General features: G+C 34.5%; 3 protein-coding genes across 4 annotated transcripts; 1 reads left to right on the top strand and 2 right to left on the bottom strand.

The window, feature by feature from the left end:
• The first annotated feature begins 2461 nt into the window (after nucleotides 1-2461).
• Nucleotides 2462-5052, top strand: LOC125195818 (glucan endo-1,3-beta-glucosidase 14-like). Of its 2 annotated transcripts, XR_007171787.1 has the most exons (4): nucleotides 2462-2627; nucleotides 3002-4104; nucleotides 4561-4676; nucleotides 4743-5052. XR_007171787.1 is itself a non-coding variant. In XM_048094065.1 (3 exons), exons 1-3 carry the CDS (start codon nucleotides 2561-2563, stop codon nucleotides 4827-4829), a joined length of 1257 nt encoding a protein of 418 aa, XP_047950022.1. In that variant the 5' UTR covers nucleotides 2462-2560; the 3' UTR covers nucleotides 4830-5052. The 2 variants fall into 2 exon arrangements, 1 of the variants encoding a protein (XP_047950022.1); XM_048094065.1 differs by lacking the exon at nucleotides 4561-4676.
• A 4750-nt stretch (nucleotides 5053-9802) lies between these two features.
• On the bottom strand, nucleotides 9803-12729 carry LOC125195817 (dammarenediol II synthase-like). Its single transcript, XM_048094064.1, has 10 exons — nucleotides 12633-12729; nucleotides 12375-12569; nucleotides 12220-12304; nucleotides 11780-12135; nucleotides 11180-11635; nucleotides 10985-11091; nucleotides 10723-10866; nucleotides 10462-10639; nucleotides 10215-10379; nucleotides 9803-10123 (listed from the first exon to the last, which is right to left on the bottom strand). The coding sequence occupies exons 1-10, from the start codon at nucleotides 12681-12683 to the stop codon at nucleotides 10004-10006; spliced, it is 1857 nt and encodes a 618-aa protein (XP_047950021.1). The 5' UTR covers nucleotides 12684-12729; the 3' UTR covers nucleotides 9803-10003.
• A 41-nt stretch (nucleotides 12730-12770) lies between these two features.
• Nucleotides 12771-15002, bottom strand: LOC125195819 (dammarenediol II synthase-like). Its single transcript, XM_048094066.1, has 2 exons — nucleotides 14905-15002; nucleotides 12771-13223 (listed from the first exon to the last, which is right to left on the bottom strand). The coding sequence occupies exon 2, from the start codon at nucleotides 13206-13208 to the stop codon at nucleotides 12786-12788; it is 423 nt and encodes a 140-aa protein (XP_047950023.1). The 5' UTR covers nucleotides 13209-13223; nucleotides 14905-15002; the 3' UTR covers nucleotides 12771-12785.
• Between the last annotated feature and the right edge of the window lie 1467 nt (nucleotides 15003-16469).

Raw genomic sequence — 16469 nt, 5'->3', positions numbered from 1 at the left:
CTTAAATTAGTGAAAAAAATACTTAAAAACTAGTACTCCTACTAGTAAAGTAACAAATACTGTTCTATAAAATTTTACTTTTACACAATTTTTATTACTTTCTTATTTATATGATAGAGTCATGCCAAACAAATATCTTTAAGCACATTCTCATATAATTAGAGACAAAATATTTTATAATGAATTATACTTATGACTAAATAGCACATACACATCTCATGAAAGACTTCTTATAAACTTCACTAATCCCGCTTTAATATTTTATCCGCCTATAATCTCACCAACTCTCTCTTCCTTACTGTCTAATAATTAATTATTATTTTCACTCGGATTGAGATAGCGATAATGGGGAACGTCATGATGGTTTTATAAAATAAATGAGCCTATGAATTTCAAGATTTCACGGTTATAGCTATGATTATCAGTAATTGCGCTTTTGCCGTCATTACTTACACACATGTTGAGTGAAAGTGGCCCTTTATATTATTTTATCCAATCTTAAAGATTACTACTCCCTTTATATTATTTTATACAATTTTAAAGATTAGGGTCACTCTATCCTCAAACCATATACTCCCTCAGTCCCATTAGAAATAAAACGTTTTTCTTTTTGGATTGTCCCACTAAAAATGAAACGTTTCTTAAACAGAAATAATTTTATCTCTATTTTTCCCTCTCTCTTACTTTACTCTCTCTTCTTTTAACTCACAAAACAACATTACATAAAATTCTATGCCGAAAAGCAAACATTTCATATTTATTAGGGCGGAGGGAGTACATTTTAGATTCGGTACAAGCTTTAATGTAAAATTGATACAATAAAAAAGATGTAGAGAGAAAAAATAATTAGAGTATAGTTAGTGGATAATGGATTCCACCTCATTAACGAGAAAAGACTTTTCAGAATTAGAGAATGCATATTCTTGTGGGACAGACTAAATAGAAAGAGTGCATATTCTTGTGGGACGGAGAAGTATAATTTAAGTGGTTGTTCGGTTTGTTAGATAAAATAATTACTCCCTCCATCCCATAATAGGAGTCATGTTTTACCGTTTCGGTTCGTCCAACAATAAGAGTCTTATTTAAGTTTTGCCATAAATGGTAAGTAGACCCACATTCCAATAACTTATTTCACTCACATTTTATTATAAAACTAATATATATAGGCGGGATTCATATTCCACTAACTTATTCAACCCACTTTTCATTACATTTCTTAAAACTCGTGCCAAAACTAAATAGGACTCCTATTGCGAAACAAATTGAATATAAGATATGGTATAGAATTGAGCTGTGAGATGATAGTAGTTGAAGGAGGGTGACTATGACTAATTATATATAACTATCCATCCAAAAATAAATTATGAGATTTAATATCATGAACTAAAAACAATAAATTTTAATCTGAGATATAATATTGCAAACTGACAAAAATCTCTACATCTACTTATAAAAAGTTTAGAAATAAACATTTTGTGTTTTTGCGATTTCAACGAGTAAATAAGTGGAAATATTAATAGAAGATTAAAAGTCTCCTTATATCCTAAAATAAATGTCACACTTTTTATTTTTAATTTCTTTATTAATACAGTAAACAATCCTTTCTCTCCATTATTGCTTCCGTTACCATTTTCATTCCACAGTAATTCATTCAACTATATTTCTCTTTTTATTTAAGTTCTAAATAACATCTAATAAATTAAAGCCATATAAAATTAGCTGAAAAAGGTTGATTTTTTTTTCATCATATAAGTACCTTTAATTTGTTTCTCACAACTAAAATAAACATTTTAAACTCTGTTTACTTCTTCCTATAATATTATGTCAACAATTTGAGGAACATTTCCCCAACACCATACGAAAGTAGCATCAATTTAAGGTACATCTTCCCTGGTCCAAGAATTGTCTACAACAAGCCATTCAGTAACCTACTTTTTGAATAGCAAAACACTAATTACATACATAGATATGTGTGTTTGAGTGTGTGTGTGTGTTCGACATTTCCTCTTCATTAACAAGCCAATTTAGTAACAAATTAAACCTTTTGGCTTGCTTACACCCCTTTTTATGATGAGCTACTACTATGAATGTGTAGTAGTATAATTTAAGATTTGTCTCAGAGAATTTTTTTTTAATACGGAGTACTATAAACTAAATAGCAAGCTAGGCATTAGGACAAAATTTGACAAAAGACAGAAATGATATGAAGCAAATATATTGTTACTAAAGTACGTAGAAAGAATTGATAAGTGATTCGCAATATTGAGAGGAATATCTTGTCCCCCCATATACCCCCTTTTATTTTTCTTGACAAGTTTGGACAGTCACAAACAAAACAACTATGTATGTTGTGAAACATGAATTATGAAATGTGCCATAGGCAAATCAAGAAGAGAGTAAAGTTAGGAGAAGTGCTCATCCCCCACCCTATATAACGTTCCCCTCACTCTACATTTCATTTCCCCCCTCTTTCTTGATTTTATCATATCAAGAATCCCCTCTCTCTCATACTTTTCATTGCTCTCTCAACAACTAGAAGAAAAAGGATAGTTAATTTGTCATGGCAAATCTTCCCACCAAGGCCTCCTTCTTACATTTTCTTCTTGCATTCTTTCTCACTTTATCAGGTAACACTAACACTACACCAAATCCCCCTCTTTTCATGCTTTCCTACGTGAGTTTTTGGATATACTTATATGTGTTCATATATTTTATTAAGATAATAGTCATTTAAAAATCACAAATTTTGATCAAATTCTGACTAGTGCCATAAAATTTAAAAATAAATATTAAATCACAAATTCTCATTTTTTCTACATTGTCCAATCCATGCATAAACAAAACACAAAACAAAATTATCAAAAATTTTAAGTAGCATCGAAATATGTCGTTTTTTTTAAAAGACGAGACAATTGAGAAAAATTGTACTGATATTCTATTTTCAAACGTGATTGGCCATAATTTAACCAAAGTTCGTGATTTAAACGTTATACAACGACAGGTTCCGGTTTCATACAAGAAGCTCAATCACTAGGAATAAACTACGGCCAAGTAGGGAACAACCTCCCGAAGCCGCAGAAGGTTCTCGAACTCCTCCGCTCCCTCAAGCTAAACAAAGCCCGAATCTACGACACCAACCCGCAAATCCTCACCTCATTCGCCAACTCCAACGTGGAGTTAATCGTAACCGTCGAAAACGACATGCTAGCCACATTATCCGACCCGAACCAAGCCCTCCAGTGGGTCCAAACCCGCATCAAACCCTTCTTCCCGACGACGAAAATCACAGAGATCGCCGTCGGGAATGAGGTCTACACAGGCGAGGGCACCGCCCTCCTGACCCAACTCGTCCCGGCCATGGTCAGCATCCACGCCGCCCTCGCCCGCCTAGGCCTTGACCGCTCGATTAAAGTCTCCACCCCCAACAACCTCGCGGTTCTCGAGGAATCCTACCCGCCCTCGGCGGGCAGGTTCCGCCCTGAAGTGGCCGCCATAATGCCGCAGTTCCTGCGGTTTCTGGCGGCCACCAGGGCGCCTTTCTGGATAAACGCGTACCCGTACTTTGCGTACGAGGACAGCCCGGACAAGATCCGGATCGACTACGTGCTGCTCAACCCGAACCCGGGCATGGTCGACCCGAACACCGGCTTGCATTACGACAACATGCTGTACGCGCAGGTGGACGCGGTGATTTTCGCGATGGCGAGGCTGGGGTTCGGGGGGATCGAGGTCCGGGTGTCCGAGACGGGGTGGCCGTCGCGGGGGGACGTAAATGAGGTGGGCGCCACTTTCCAGAATGCGGCGGTGTATAATCGGAATATTCTGCGGAGGCAGCAGCGGAATGAGGGGACGCCGCTAAGGCCGAATGCCGGGCTGGAGATATATGTGTTTGCTTTGTTTAACGAGGATATGAAGCCCGGCCCGACTTCCGAGAGGAATTACGGGCTTTTCCAGCCCGATGGGACGATGGCCTACAATGTAGGACTATCCCAATTATCTACAACTTCCTCTGCCTCTGCCTCTGCTTCTGCGTCCACTTCCACCTCGACCTCTACCTCTTCCTCTACGTCAGCATCAATCTTTTTAACTTCCGCCGCAACCAAGGTAAAAATAATAATACTCCATCCGTCCGACATAATACGTCTCATTTCATCAAAATTAGATGTTTATAACAAAATGTTTAATTTCATTTTAAAATTTTACCGTAAAACAATCTCACAATTTCATTTCACTATCTCATTACACTTACATTGCATAATAAAGCTAATTAATAATAAAATATAGAATTTACATTTTTACTAGTAATTCTTTTCACCACTTTCATTATACGACATAGGATCATATATTTATCTCCATGAGATTTTATGCAATGTTATAAATTAAAAGAAATAATAAAATAGAAAGAGTGGTATATTCCTGTTCCAAATATTTGTATTTTAATAAAATATTTTTTGAAAAAATGTATCATTCTGAATTATATAAAGTGAATATTTATTAAAACCCGTGATGAGTAATAAAAATAGACTCTTATTTCATTTAACGTTTTCAATGATGGATTAGTGAACTTTAATTATGATCGATGCACTATACATCCGACGGCAACAAAAAGATGCATGAATTGTACGGATGTGGCCATGGTGAATATTTTACAGCAAGTTGCAACTTTATATGATAAAGTAAGTATGTAATAGAGTATTATTAACTCAATGCTAATTTTGAATTTAATTTTTATTTTGAAACAGGTTAACCAGATAGGATATTTGAGCTTGCCGTATTCAATATTCTTCTATGTTATGGGATACGAAGTTTTTATGAGAAGACATTGCTAAAACACAAGGAGGGTGTTCATGTAAATACAACTAAGATTGCTGGAGGAAATAGGATCTCTGTCTTTTCACATTTTTGGCATATTAGAGATGGGATTCAAGATTCAAGAATTCTTTTGTTTCTGATGCTAAAGACATATATGAATGACCATTCATCATTTATTGATATATGTATGTGTATGTGCAAGATTCTTCTACTAGCTAGTGACTCTTAAATTTAAATCAATTACATTGTGTATTATGCTCATTGCTTTATTAGGATTACTGTTGTAATAGATCTATCTAGCTATCTTTATCAATATAAAATTATAGGGATTCTGATCCCTAAAACCATCAACTTTTCTTAAAATCCACTATTTTCCATGAACTATTAAAGTTGTACTCCCTCCGTCCCATAAATATTGAGTCGTATTCCTTTTTAGTCCGTCCCAACAAAATTGAGTTTTTTCCTTTTTTTAACAAAAGACAAAACATCTAATCACTCTTTTTTTATTCCATCATTTAGTTTACTCTCTCTTATCTTTCCTACTTTTTTCATCTCTCCTATATATTTAATATAAATTTTAACCTCCGTGCCCAAAAGTTTTGTCTCAACTTTTATGGGACGGAGGGAGTACAAAAAATCATAACTTTTGCCGGAGCGTGTTTTTCCCAGCCCAACCTATTTCTAAGCAAAATACAATCTACGTGGACAGTCATAAAGTCTGCGTATGCATACCGGAAATTTAAAACCTTATGATGTTGTTTCCTTTCTTAGCGATAAATCTAAAGTCGGCAAATTGCAATTTGAAGTTTTCTAGGCTAGAGTACCTTGAGTTGAGAAAATGGTGTGTGTATTTGGGAAAATGTTTTGCGTATTTAGGGAATGACAAATGTACTATTTTGTTTCTTAAATGTTTTAATTTTAACCCTAGGATTTTTACACATTATAAGCCACGTGAAGAAGAGTAGAGACACTGGCGGAGCCAGAATAGAACAAGGGGTACCCTTGTACCCCAAATAATTGCACACTTAACACAGTATTGAGATTAATATTGCAAGAAGCATGTGTGGTGCAGCGGTTGGTGAGGCATGTTTTCTAAGTGGAGGCTTGAGTTTTTTCATGTTCTTTCTTTTTTTACTGACTATTTTGTTAGTAGTGTTTGTGATTTATTTTATCTTATTTATATGTTAATGTATCATTTTTAATATGTTGTATATTTATTTATCATAAAATTCGTATCCCAATATAAAAAATCTGGATCCGTCACTGAGCAGAGACAACTAGGTTTAAAAATACCACGTAATCCAGCCAGATCCGTCTTTTGACCCGTCCGGAGAAACAACTAATGCTAAAACTTTTGTGATTTTTCATACGACTTTTATAATTATTGGATTTAGACACCGAAATCTTTAAAAATATATGTATTCCTTCTTCGATAAAGGTTTAGCATGAACTTTTCTTTTTCTTCCCATTTTGCTTTAAGAAGAAGGAAATTAATAGTAAATGCAGAACTGCGGCTACATCTACGAACTTGAGGGACAATCTTACTTGGAATTTTGAATAAAGGTGTAAGCTTTTGGACGTGGATTCCACAAATATTCTGAATACATTAATTAAAATAATGCACTAAAAATAAAATAAAGTTTGAGATAAAAAATATTCAAGATAATGTTAATTAGCTTAATCGTCAAAGGTTAAGCTTTGTTTTGTTCTTAATGGGCGGCATCTTTATTCCATTGCCATAACCGTCGGCATTAATTGGCAGAATTATCTTTTTTTTTTTCTTTTTTATTATTTTCGAAACAACTTTAAATATCACACACACACACAGTGAGGTAATCAGTCAGCTAACGTGCACATGAAGCCCAATATATGACTAAATCACTAATAGAAACTTTACTTTTATATATTCATATTTATTGCAAGCTTTAGCTAGCTTATTCTAGATTAATATTACTATAACTGGTTAAATATATTCTCTGTGTGTGTTTTTTGTTTTATTAGAATTGTGCTCACCATACTCTAAAATAATCTTTTGAAGAGACGATGGATCAAATTCTTATATATTCCCTCCTGACCTCAATACAAGTCCCGCTTTCGTCTGGTCCCTAATAAGAGTCTCATTTTACTTTTATTGTTTTTGGTACCACGTTACACTAACTTTTTCTTCCATTTTCACTTACAAAATCAAACAATTTCTTAAAAATCATGCTGATTAAAGTTAGTACTTCTGTTGAAGAAATATTTATTCCACTTTTACGTAGTAACCGATTAACATATTGGCCTACGTATGATGAGAGTACGTGTTGAAGCTTTATGAAATTTGTACAACATCGACTTGGTTAAGATTTTGATTTCAATATGTAAATTTGATGAGTTGCACATTTTTTATAAGAAGCCCTATTTTGATACTCCATTTTTTCTTAACTTGGGACTAGACCAAACCTAAACATGAAATGTGGAAGGAAATTGATTTGGGAGCTCGGCGGTTAAGCGGCTTTATTTTGTGCAAGAAAAGTGAGAAGATCAAAGTGGGGCCCATAGAGATGGAGGGTTGCAAGTGGTGTCCTTAGTTAAGAAATTGGGTAAAAAGTGCAGTGGAGCCATGAATAGTTAAAAGATGAAATGATATTAAAATGGTTGAGAAGAGACGTGAATGGTCTGAGACTATTGTCTAATCTAAATCTCATTAAACTCAAAAGAATCCCTTTTAGTGATTTAATTGAAGCTGGCCCATTGTATTAAATATGTGCCCAACTAATCGAACTTATGGTACCAAGATGCCTAATTAATGTTTCAAATCAACAATAGCCCCTTTTAAATTGTAATGGTTGAATGTAGTTATCATAATTTATACACACAAATTGATTTCTCACTACGTAACTTTCGATGCATTCTTCATTGAATTTCCGAGTTACTGGTTTACCAATGTCATTAGAATTGGATGCTGTTGATGGACTATTTCATTTTGTAGCACATTTAAGTGGATTATTTTATTTCAAAACATTTGTACTTATGATTTCTGGAACTATTTAACATTTATATATACTTTAATGGGATGTGATTATTTGATAATAGGGGAGAGAGAAAAGGTGGGAGAGAAGAATTCTAAATCAATGTGCAAAATAAATGGCATATTCAAATCCTGTAACAGTTTCTTTGGCATGTTCAAATCCTGTAACAGTTTTCTTTGATTGCAAAATGACTAAAATAGCCATACAAGCAATATTCTATTAGCAGGCAAACAATCCGGACTCTATTTCTACAATTTAATCTCATCCATCCATTTAAGAGATCGGATGGTTTATAATGATGTTAGTTTGTCATTATAATTATGGTGTCACCATAGACTCCCTACTTTAATTATCTGGATATCCTTATCCTTTAGTTTCTATATTTTAAGAAATAATCACTACTCTTATAAAATTGATATACATACTTTAATTTTATTATAAGAAACAATGTTATTATTTGTGAATTTACTAAATTTGTTTTATTTTATAGATGGCTAAATGCATACATATTTATTGATAGTATTTTTATGTCATGTAGATATTAATATACAAATAAAATAATGGTTCGTGCATCACACATGTTTTACACTAGTTAATTATAAAACACAACTCTTATATTAAAATAAAATACATCTTATTTCGTAATACATAGATGCAATAAGATACACATACAAACTTAAATATTCACTAAGTCCTATCGAAAGGTGACCAACTTTCTTTTTTAATTTGTCTCGATCTTAATAACTCATTAGTAAATATAGAAATATATTTATTTCTATTTTATACCCTCGTCACTTAAAATTTAAAATATACTACATAAAATCTCGTATCGTCCAAGAAAAGGGTCATACTCTCTCCAGTCCCCATTAAATGTCTCATATTTCCTTATTTGGACAGTCCCCATTAAATATTTCATTTCACTTTTTTCGTTTTTAGTAAATGAACCTCGCATTCCACTAACTCATTTTACTCACAATTATTATAAAATTATTATATAAAGGTGGGGTTCACATTCCACTAATTTTTTCCATCCATTTTCCTTCACAAAGTTAAATAATTTCTTAAAATTCGTACCAGTTAAATATAGGACATTTAATGGAGACTGAAGAGAGTATTTATTAATATGGAGGGATCGCTACTAAATTTTATAAATAGAGAGATAAAATTCCGAAAAAATAAATGCATAATGGGCCGAGTTCTTAAGATACAATTTATCATAAAACATGAAGAAAAAACTTCACTTTACAAATTCAATCCACGGCCCATAAATTCATTAAAGACCTACTAAATTTAACTATATACTTACTCTTTTTTTAATCATCATTGAATGTTTTATTGGTCGGTATTTCCACCAATCAAAATATCTTATACACGTAATTTTTATCTCTTGAAACCAATACTAGTCATTGATAATAAGGACATTATCTGTAAAATTGTACTATAAAATTGCTAATGATGTTTTATAGTATAATTTTACAAATAATGTCCTTATTATCAATGACTACTCCCTCCGTCCCGTTTAAGATGACACGCTTTCTTTTTTAGTTTGTCCCAACTAAGATGACGCATTATCTTTTTTTGGTAACTTTCTCTCTCCAATTAATACATTCAACCACTTTTTCTCACTCCTATTAAAATAATCATATTTCTTTATTTCTCTACTTTAATACTTGCACCCACCTTCTCTCTCCAATTAAACACTCTAACCAATAACTCCTAAAATTCCGTGTCGGCTAAGCAATGTGTCATCTTAGTCGGGACGGAGGGAGTAGTATTTAACAAGAGATGCATCCTAGTGAATTGCTTGTTGTTACTGATTCATGCTAAACATAAGCGAGATCTGAGTTTTAATTTCATTTGTGTGTGAAGTAAGTTTCTAGAACTTGCATGGTCCTACGTAATTGAATGTGAAAATTGAATAATATTTCATTAAGTCGCTATTATAAAAAAGAAGTAACATTCACTTATGCTAACAAAACTTGCCAAATTGATAATACATTGGAGAAAATGGAGCTGATCATTACATAACTTTACAGTAAAAAAAACAACACAACTCTTGGAAATCTAGCTTTATTATTGCAACTTTCGGCAAATATCTTTAACATCGCTCTATCAGATTTTTCAACAAACAAACATACACATATTATATCTATAACATTTTTTTGTAATCCGATGCACGTTTACAAGCATTCCGATGACCAGACTCGTTTACGATACTCTCCCAACGCCCACAACGGGAATATATTCCTGTATTGCGCGTAATGCAGCATGCAGTTCTTCATGTACACCCCTGTTATGTCCTGCAAATTTTTCCATTTTTCAGCAAATTATTCAAATAGAGCCATTTTTTTAGACAAATTAAGATATACAAGGTGTTTGTGTTTTAAATACCTCTTGAGGGAAATCTCCATCATCCATTTGTGCATTGATCAGCAGCTTTGCTGCTCGGTGCAGAGGTTTCGGATCTCTCTCTGCTTGTCCGGCATACATAAGACCGAGCATTGCCCATGACGTCTGAACCAAATTCGTGCGGTTGCCCTCCAACGGAATGTATTTCTGTTACAACATCATATTTATAGTTAGAGACTTTTGATCTTATAATGTGATTTTATTTATTCAATTTTACTAATATTCATACCATGCTTGGGCAAGACTCAAGGCTTTCTCCCCATCCACCTTCCTCATTTTGTGTTGTTAAGTAGAAATTCACCGCTTTTCGCACTGCTTCGCTGTTCTCGTACGTCTTCCCGGCCGCAGCAAATCCTCCCAAGACGAAGCACGTTCCGTACAAGAAGCAAATTCCCCAATATCCATACCTGCAATATCATATATGATCATTGAAGTCTTTTTTCTAGTTAAAAGAAATTGAAATGAAAGGATGATTAAATTAGCTTCTTACCATGAGCCATCAGGCCACTGCCTCCCTTCAAGGAACTTCAATGCATGTGCAACCGAGGCCTCGATCTCCTTGGCGCGATGCCCCGGATACAAACGCTTGAACGAGATCAGTGCTTGGATTATACAAGCAGTGTTCTCCACATGCCTAAACCAACAGAACAAAAAATGTTGGTAAAGATATAATAACTGACCCAGCAGTATATTTGGTCGAAACAGAATATTTAAAAATAATTAATGATATATTCGAGAATCGAGCAACTTACTCTGATTCAACCACGATGTCTGCAAAGAGCTCCGAAGGGTTCAAAACCTGCAGATACGGCTGCGGAACTGGCGGCTCCCATATCGCAAATCCGCCACTTAAAGGACTCTGCACATAAAAACCAACAGAGTCCATACATTCACTTCAAAAATATCACATAAACACAGATAAATTTAAATAGGATTAATTTTGTTACCTGCAAATAAAGTAGCACATTGACACCATCATAAACACGCTCAGCATCAGCCTTCTCTCCTGCGATCTCAGCCGGCATTTGCGACAACATGAGCAGACACTTGAGCGCTTCAGCCGTGCAGTCGGAAACAACCCAACCCTGATCTTGATCCGAGAAAGTCCATGAGCCTTTGGTGAAGTGACGATACATGGCCGCGAAATCCCCCTTGGGATTCTCCTTCACCTGAGACTCCTTTATGTAGAAATGTGCCTTCTTCAGAGAGTCTCCGTATTCCTCAACCATCCCGGTTGAGATAATCGCTTGAGTCGCGAGAACGCTGTCCCAAAGCTGGCTCCCGAAGCTCTGCATCTTCATCCCGTCTTCCGCCAGCCACATGTAATCAGGCACTCTTGCTAAGTGGTGCTTGAATTCATCGCAGTTCGGATCGTGGGCGAACCAACACATCATTTGCAAACTCTGCATCATCCAACAATACAAGATCATATCAATATCGGAGAATAAAGAAAGTTGGAAGCAGTATATAAGTGTTGTACAACTCCAATTAGTTTGTAGTCTGTTAAGAGTGGCCTAAAAACAAATTTGTATGTAAATTGTACGTACTTTTTCGATGCATCCGATTGTGATGTATCTGGTCTCCTCTGCATTGTAGCGCATGTATTTGATGGCCTTGTCCATTGCCGTCTTCCTGATCTTGTTCAGCGGCCATCGCCTCATAAACGGCTCGCTGCAGTAGTTGAGAGTGTCCCACAGAAGATCTTGGATCCTAGAGTGAGGATAGTAAAGATCTTCCTTGCAGCAGTGGTGGCGCGCCTTGTTCCAGTCTATCTCATCGTAAGGCTTTATATGGATTTCGTTACGGATGGCTAAAACAAGGTCGGTCAAGGGGCCGTGGAACTGTCTGGCGTATAGATACGACATTGGCATGTAGGTCGTGCGACAGTAACACCACATCTTTGCTGCAATTGTTGCATCCATGTTAGTACAAAAGGAAAAGAAAGAGATGGATGTGTGTTAGTGTTATGTTATAGTTATAGTTATACCGGGATGATAAGGGAAGACGGAAGGGAAGAGCCAGAACTCCGGGGGAAGTGGGTTGCAACCGTCCCATTCGTACACTCCAAGAACCTAAAATGTACATTTTCATGATAAAACTCTACATTATAATGTGTGGAAAGAGTTAAGAAAAATAAATTACCGAAAGATAGGTCTTTCCCCACGAGGGAATTCCCGTGGCGCCTTCATGATCAAGGATCCATTTCCTTCCCCTAGCCATGGCGCCATCGCCATCATCCGGTCTCTGGCCTAGTATCCTCAGCGCCACGTAGCTCAGAGCTGATCCAATCATCGTACTACGCCCTTCTATGTAAAATCCCCAACCCCCATCCTCATTCTGCAACCCACAATAATATTAATCATTTAAATCACGAAATTTGATCAAATTCTGGTTAGTCACCTGATGATTGTAGATGTAGCGGATCATCTCCATTATGTGTGCATGAGTCATCACTTTGTTCAGCGTCCCGCTTATATACAAAAATATCAACTATCACACACAACGACCACAAAAAAGAATTAGTTACAGTTTTACCATAGTAAAAAAAATTTACTATGACTCATAAAAAGTTACCAAAGGAGGAGTGAAGAAAAGCGGGCCGGCATTCTCGGCCGGCCAATGGCCATCGCTGGCTTGGACCGCCCGGTTCACCCGCAAGGCCTTCTTGACCGCGGTCGTTGCAGCTTCATAACTAATCTCTTCATTCTCTCCAATCCTCACCGGAGGAATCCCGAGTAGATCGATTCCGCTCTCCCTCTTCAGCTGCAATCTCAGAAACAAATCTCCGCATGAATGGAATCCTTTCTTCCTGTTCTCGCTCCACTCTTCGCGAGCCTTCTGGAAATCGACGAGCTGCGCCTCTCGCTCCTCTGGCGTCCCGGCGTTCTCGTCGTACTCCCATATTTGCCGCCCGACGAAGTTGTTTGTGCTGTACAAATACGGCCCGCCGCCTTCTGCAATCTTCAGCCGCCACATTTTTTTTTGTTTCAACTGAATTTTTTTTCAGACAACAAAAAAACAGTTTAGCTTCGGGTAGTACTAGGATACTTAGTTAAACTGAATTTCATAAGCATGACAAGAAATAGAAATAATTAGATGAATTTAGCAAGCAAGGATACTTACAAGTTACAAGAAATGAATGTAAGATTGTGTGTGTTTGTTAAGTGGGGAAAGTGGAGGTTTGGACCGATGCTATTTAAAGAACTAGGCAATTAAATGATTGATTAATTATCACTTAATTAATAATTAATAAAGTTAATTGTAAATGTGGAGACTATGAGAAATATAGGAAGTCGTGCCAACGATAAATTTTATGACAAAGTAAAACTTGGTTGGCTATTGCATGTCCAATACATGTGCTAGGTTGAATTTAAATAAAAAAGTCTCAAACACCACTATGTTATTTTAAATTATTAGATAAAGATTCGATCTCCTAAATCAATCTTCTCAACCATAGACCGAATTAAAATTGAGGTGTTGCCAGCTGACTTGATTGTAAGACCGAATATTCATGGGATTTTATTGACACTTTTTTTATTGTTGAAAAAAAATACTTCCTCCGTCTCCGATTAATAGTCACACTTTTCCATTTCGGTCTGTCTCCAATTAAGAGTCACACTTTATTTTTACAATAAATAGTAAGTAGGTCCCACATTCCACTAACCCAATCTACTCACATTTTATTATAAAACCAATATAAAAAAATAGATTCCACATTCCACTAACTTTTTCAACAACTTTTCTTTACATTTCTTAAAACTCGTGCCCGGTCAAAATGTGACTCTTAATCGAGGACGGAGGGAGTACTCTTTTTGTCGCTTTTGCCATTTTTCTTATCAAGAAAGAAGATTTGCATCTCAAGATATAGGTCCGGGATACAATTAAAATCTATAACAAACATTTTAGCAACATAAATTATAATCCTTAGGATAATAAATTTTATTTTGAAATAAAGGATTACAACTATATTTGAGTAGCAATTACATAACTGTAAATTGTTGACCAAATCTCATGATTAAACAACAAAATTCAAAAATCTCTTTCAAATAATCGAAGGAGGCCCATTGTATTATACTAGTGTGACCAAACTCAATTTATAGCGCCTCACAATAGGCTAATCCTTCAAATCAACAATAAATTTAGATAAAGCAAAAATTTCTAATTAAAGACCACTTGGCACTATTCCGATCATTGGAAATTTGAAATCATTAATGACTCTGCCTCATTGGTCGGTATTTCCACAAACAATATATACACAACTTTCAGCTTTTGAAACCAATTATGTGGATACATACATATAAGCTTCCAATTTATCATAGTATTCGCATTATTCATATAACTTCCTTAGTCTATAAAAAATATTCTTAAACTTTCGTCTCCACTCACAATATTCAGCAATTTCTTAAAATTTGTGTCAATATTGCTTTAAGGCTATTTTATATAGATAAATGGATAATATATTTAAAGCGCATAATCTTAACAACATAGAAGTAGATACTGCATGATTCGTATATGTCATCGAGTACAACACAATAGAGAGTGTATTTCATCGTTTTAAATAGATACACAATGTACTGAACTAGCTTTAGCGCGACGTTTCAGCACAGATATGTTTTTCCGCACAACAAAGGATCGGGTCGCAAAAGAAAGGTGCATAAGATAGCATACATACCTAAATGTGGCAGACGTTAAAGAGTGTGAGCAGTATTTTTGAGAGAAAAAATATAGAAGTTTAGTATACTTAGATTCTACATAAACTACTTATATACACCAAGTGTTGATGGAGAAATCTAATCAACAAGAGGGCAAAAAAAGTCTTATCTTGACCATACTTATTGTCGATGTCAATGTTGGGTGCTAAATATTAATATAAATAATATATGACCATATCCTTTTGTTGTAGTAGTAAATTTCTTTATGTACACACTCTTTTCATGAATGTCACAATTATAAGTGTGTATTCATATTAAGACAGTGGGGATGGTGCCAAAAGTAACGTGTGAATTGGTCATGGTCTGATTTAATCGGCTAGTAGTAGGAAAATTTAATTACTACATTTTCATTAGAATATCATATATTGAAGTTAGATTAATACAGTGTTAATCAAAACCCAAACTAATTAACATATAGAAGTTGACTCCGTCTTTGTCCAATTAATAATAATCCAATAAATTAATTAACGATTATTTTTCTCTTAAACTTTTGGGTTTGAGACTAACAAATATAGTCTGATGTTGGGATTTTCTAGTATAGCTTTTGTGTTTGTCATAAATATATTAATATATTTATATTTTCCTCACATCATCGCATGTAACAAATTATTGAGCCACCAAACAAAGTCGCTAATTAATTAGAAATATAAATATTTCAAGTCGGTGACTATTACGAAATAAATATATTTCGCCAAGATATGAGACAATAAGAATACGTGGGCCACATAATTATTATCAAAACAATAGAATTAATTATAGATTAATTAGCTGCCGAATCAGATGCACTATTATAATTTACATGACAGAAAATCATATCAAAGCCCCAATCTATGTCCAATTTTTTTATTTCAGGTTTTTTAATTGTTATTTTAACTTTCAACTTTCAAGTATTGACTTACCCCAATCTTTATTACACATAAATGAATAATATATTGACTTACCCTGCACATAAATAAATAATATATTATTGACTTAACCCAATCTTTAACAGTGGAGTAAGTCAGTCAATTTATGACTAAAGTGTAAATTATTGAAGTCAACTAATACTAATTTTTTTATAATTAAAATCGCTTATAATATAACAAGTGAAAAATCTTTTTAAACCCCCAATTATGTACTATATGTCTATATCTGTTTTATTATAAATTATTAAAATCTAAAGAAATTTATTTAAAACTACAGCCTTTGTATCGAAAATATTCCACGTTCACATTTTTTGTTCCATGAAATCACGACGTAGGTCTATTAATGTCACCGTTTCATTTTTATTTTTTATTATTTTAAAAAATAACATGGCATAAATTAATGTCAATTTGTGTCCTAATATTTGAAAGAAAATCTTAGCATGGATTCTTTTTGACCAAGTCACTAAAATGACTTGCGATGTCAATGTTACGGAAAATGGACGCGGAATAATTTTTTAAATAAATGAATATGTCTTCTTCTTATAACTCGATAATATTTGTAATTAAACTAGATAAATGGCACTCTATTTTGCATGAAAAATGCACACAATCATTAATTA

Source organism: Salvia hispanica, chromosome 6 (genome assembly GCF_023119035.1).
Source record: "Salvia hispanica cultivar TCC Black 2014 chromosome 6, UniMelb_Shisp_WGS_1.0, whole genome shotgun sequence".
NCBI lineage: Eukaryota > Viridiplantae > Streptophyta > Magnoliopsida > Lamiales > Lamiaceae > Salvia > Salvia hispanica.
The sequence above is the reverse complement of the archived record's forward strand: the minus strand, read 5'-3'. Positions and strand labels throughout refer to the sequence as shown.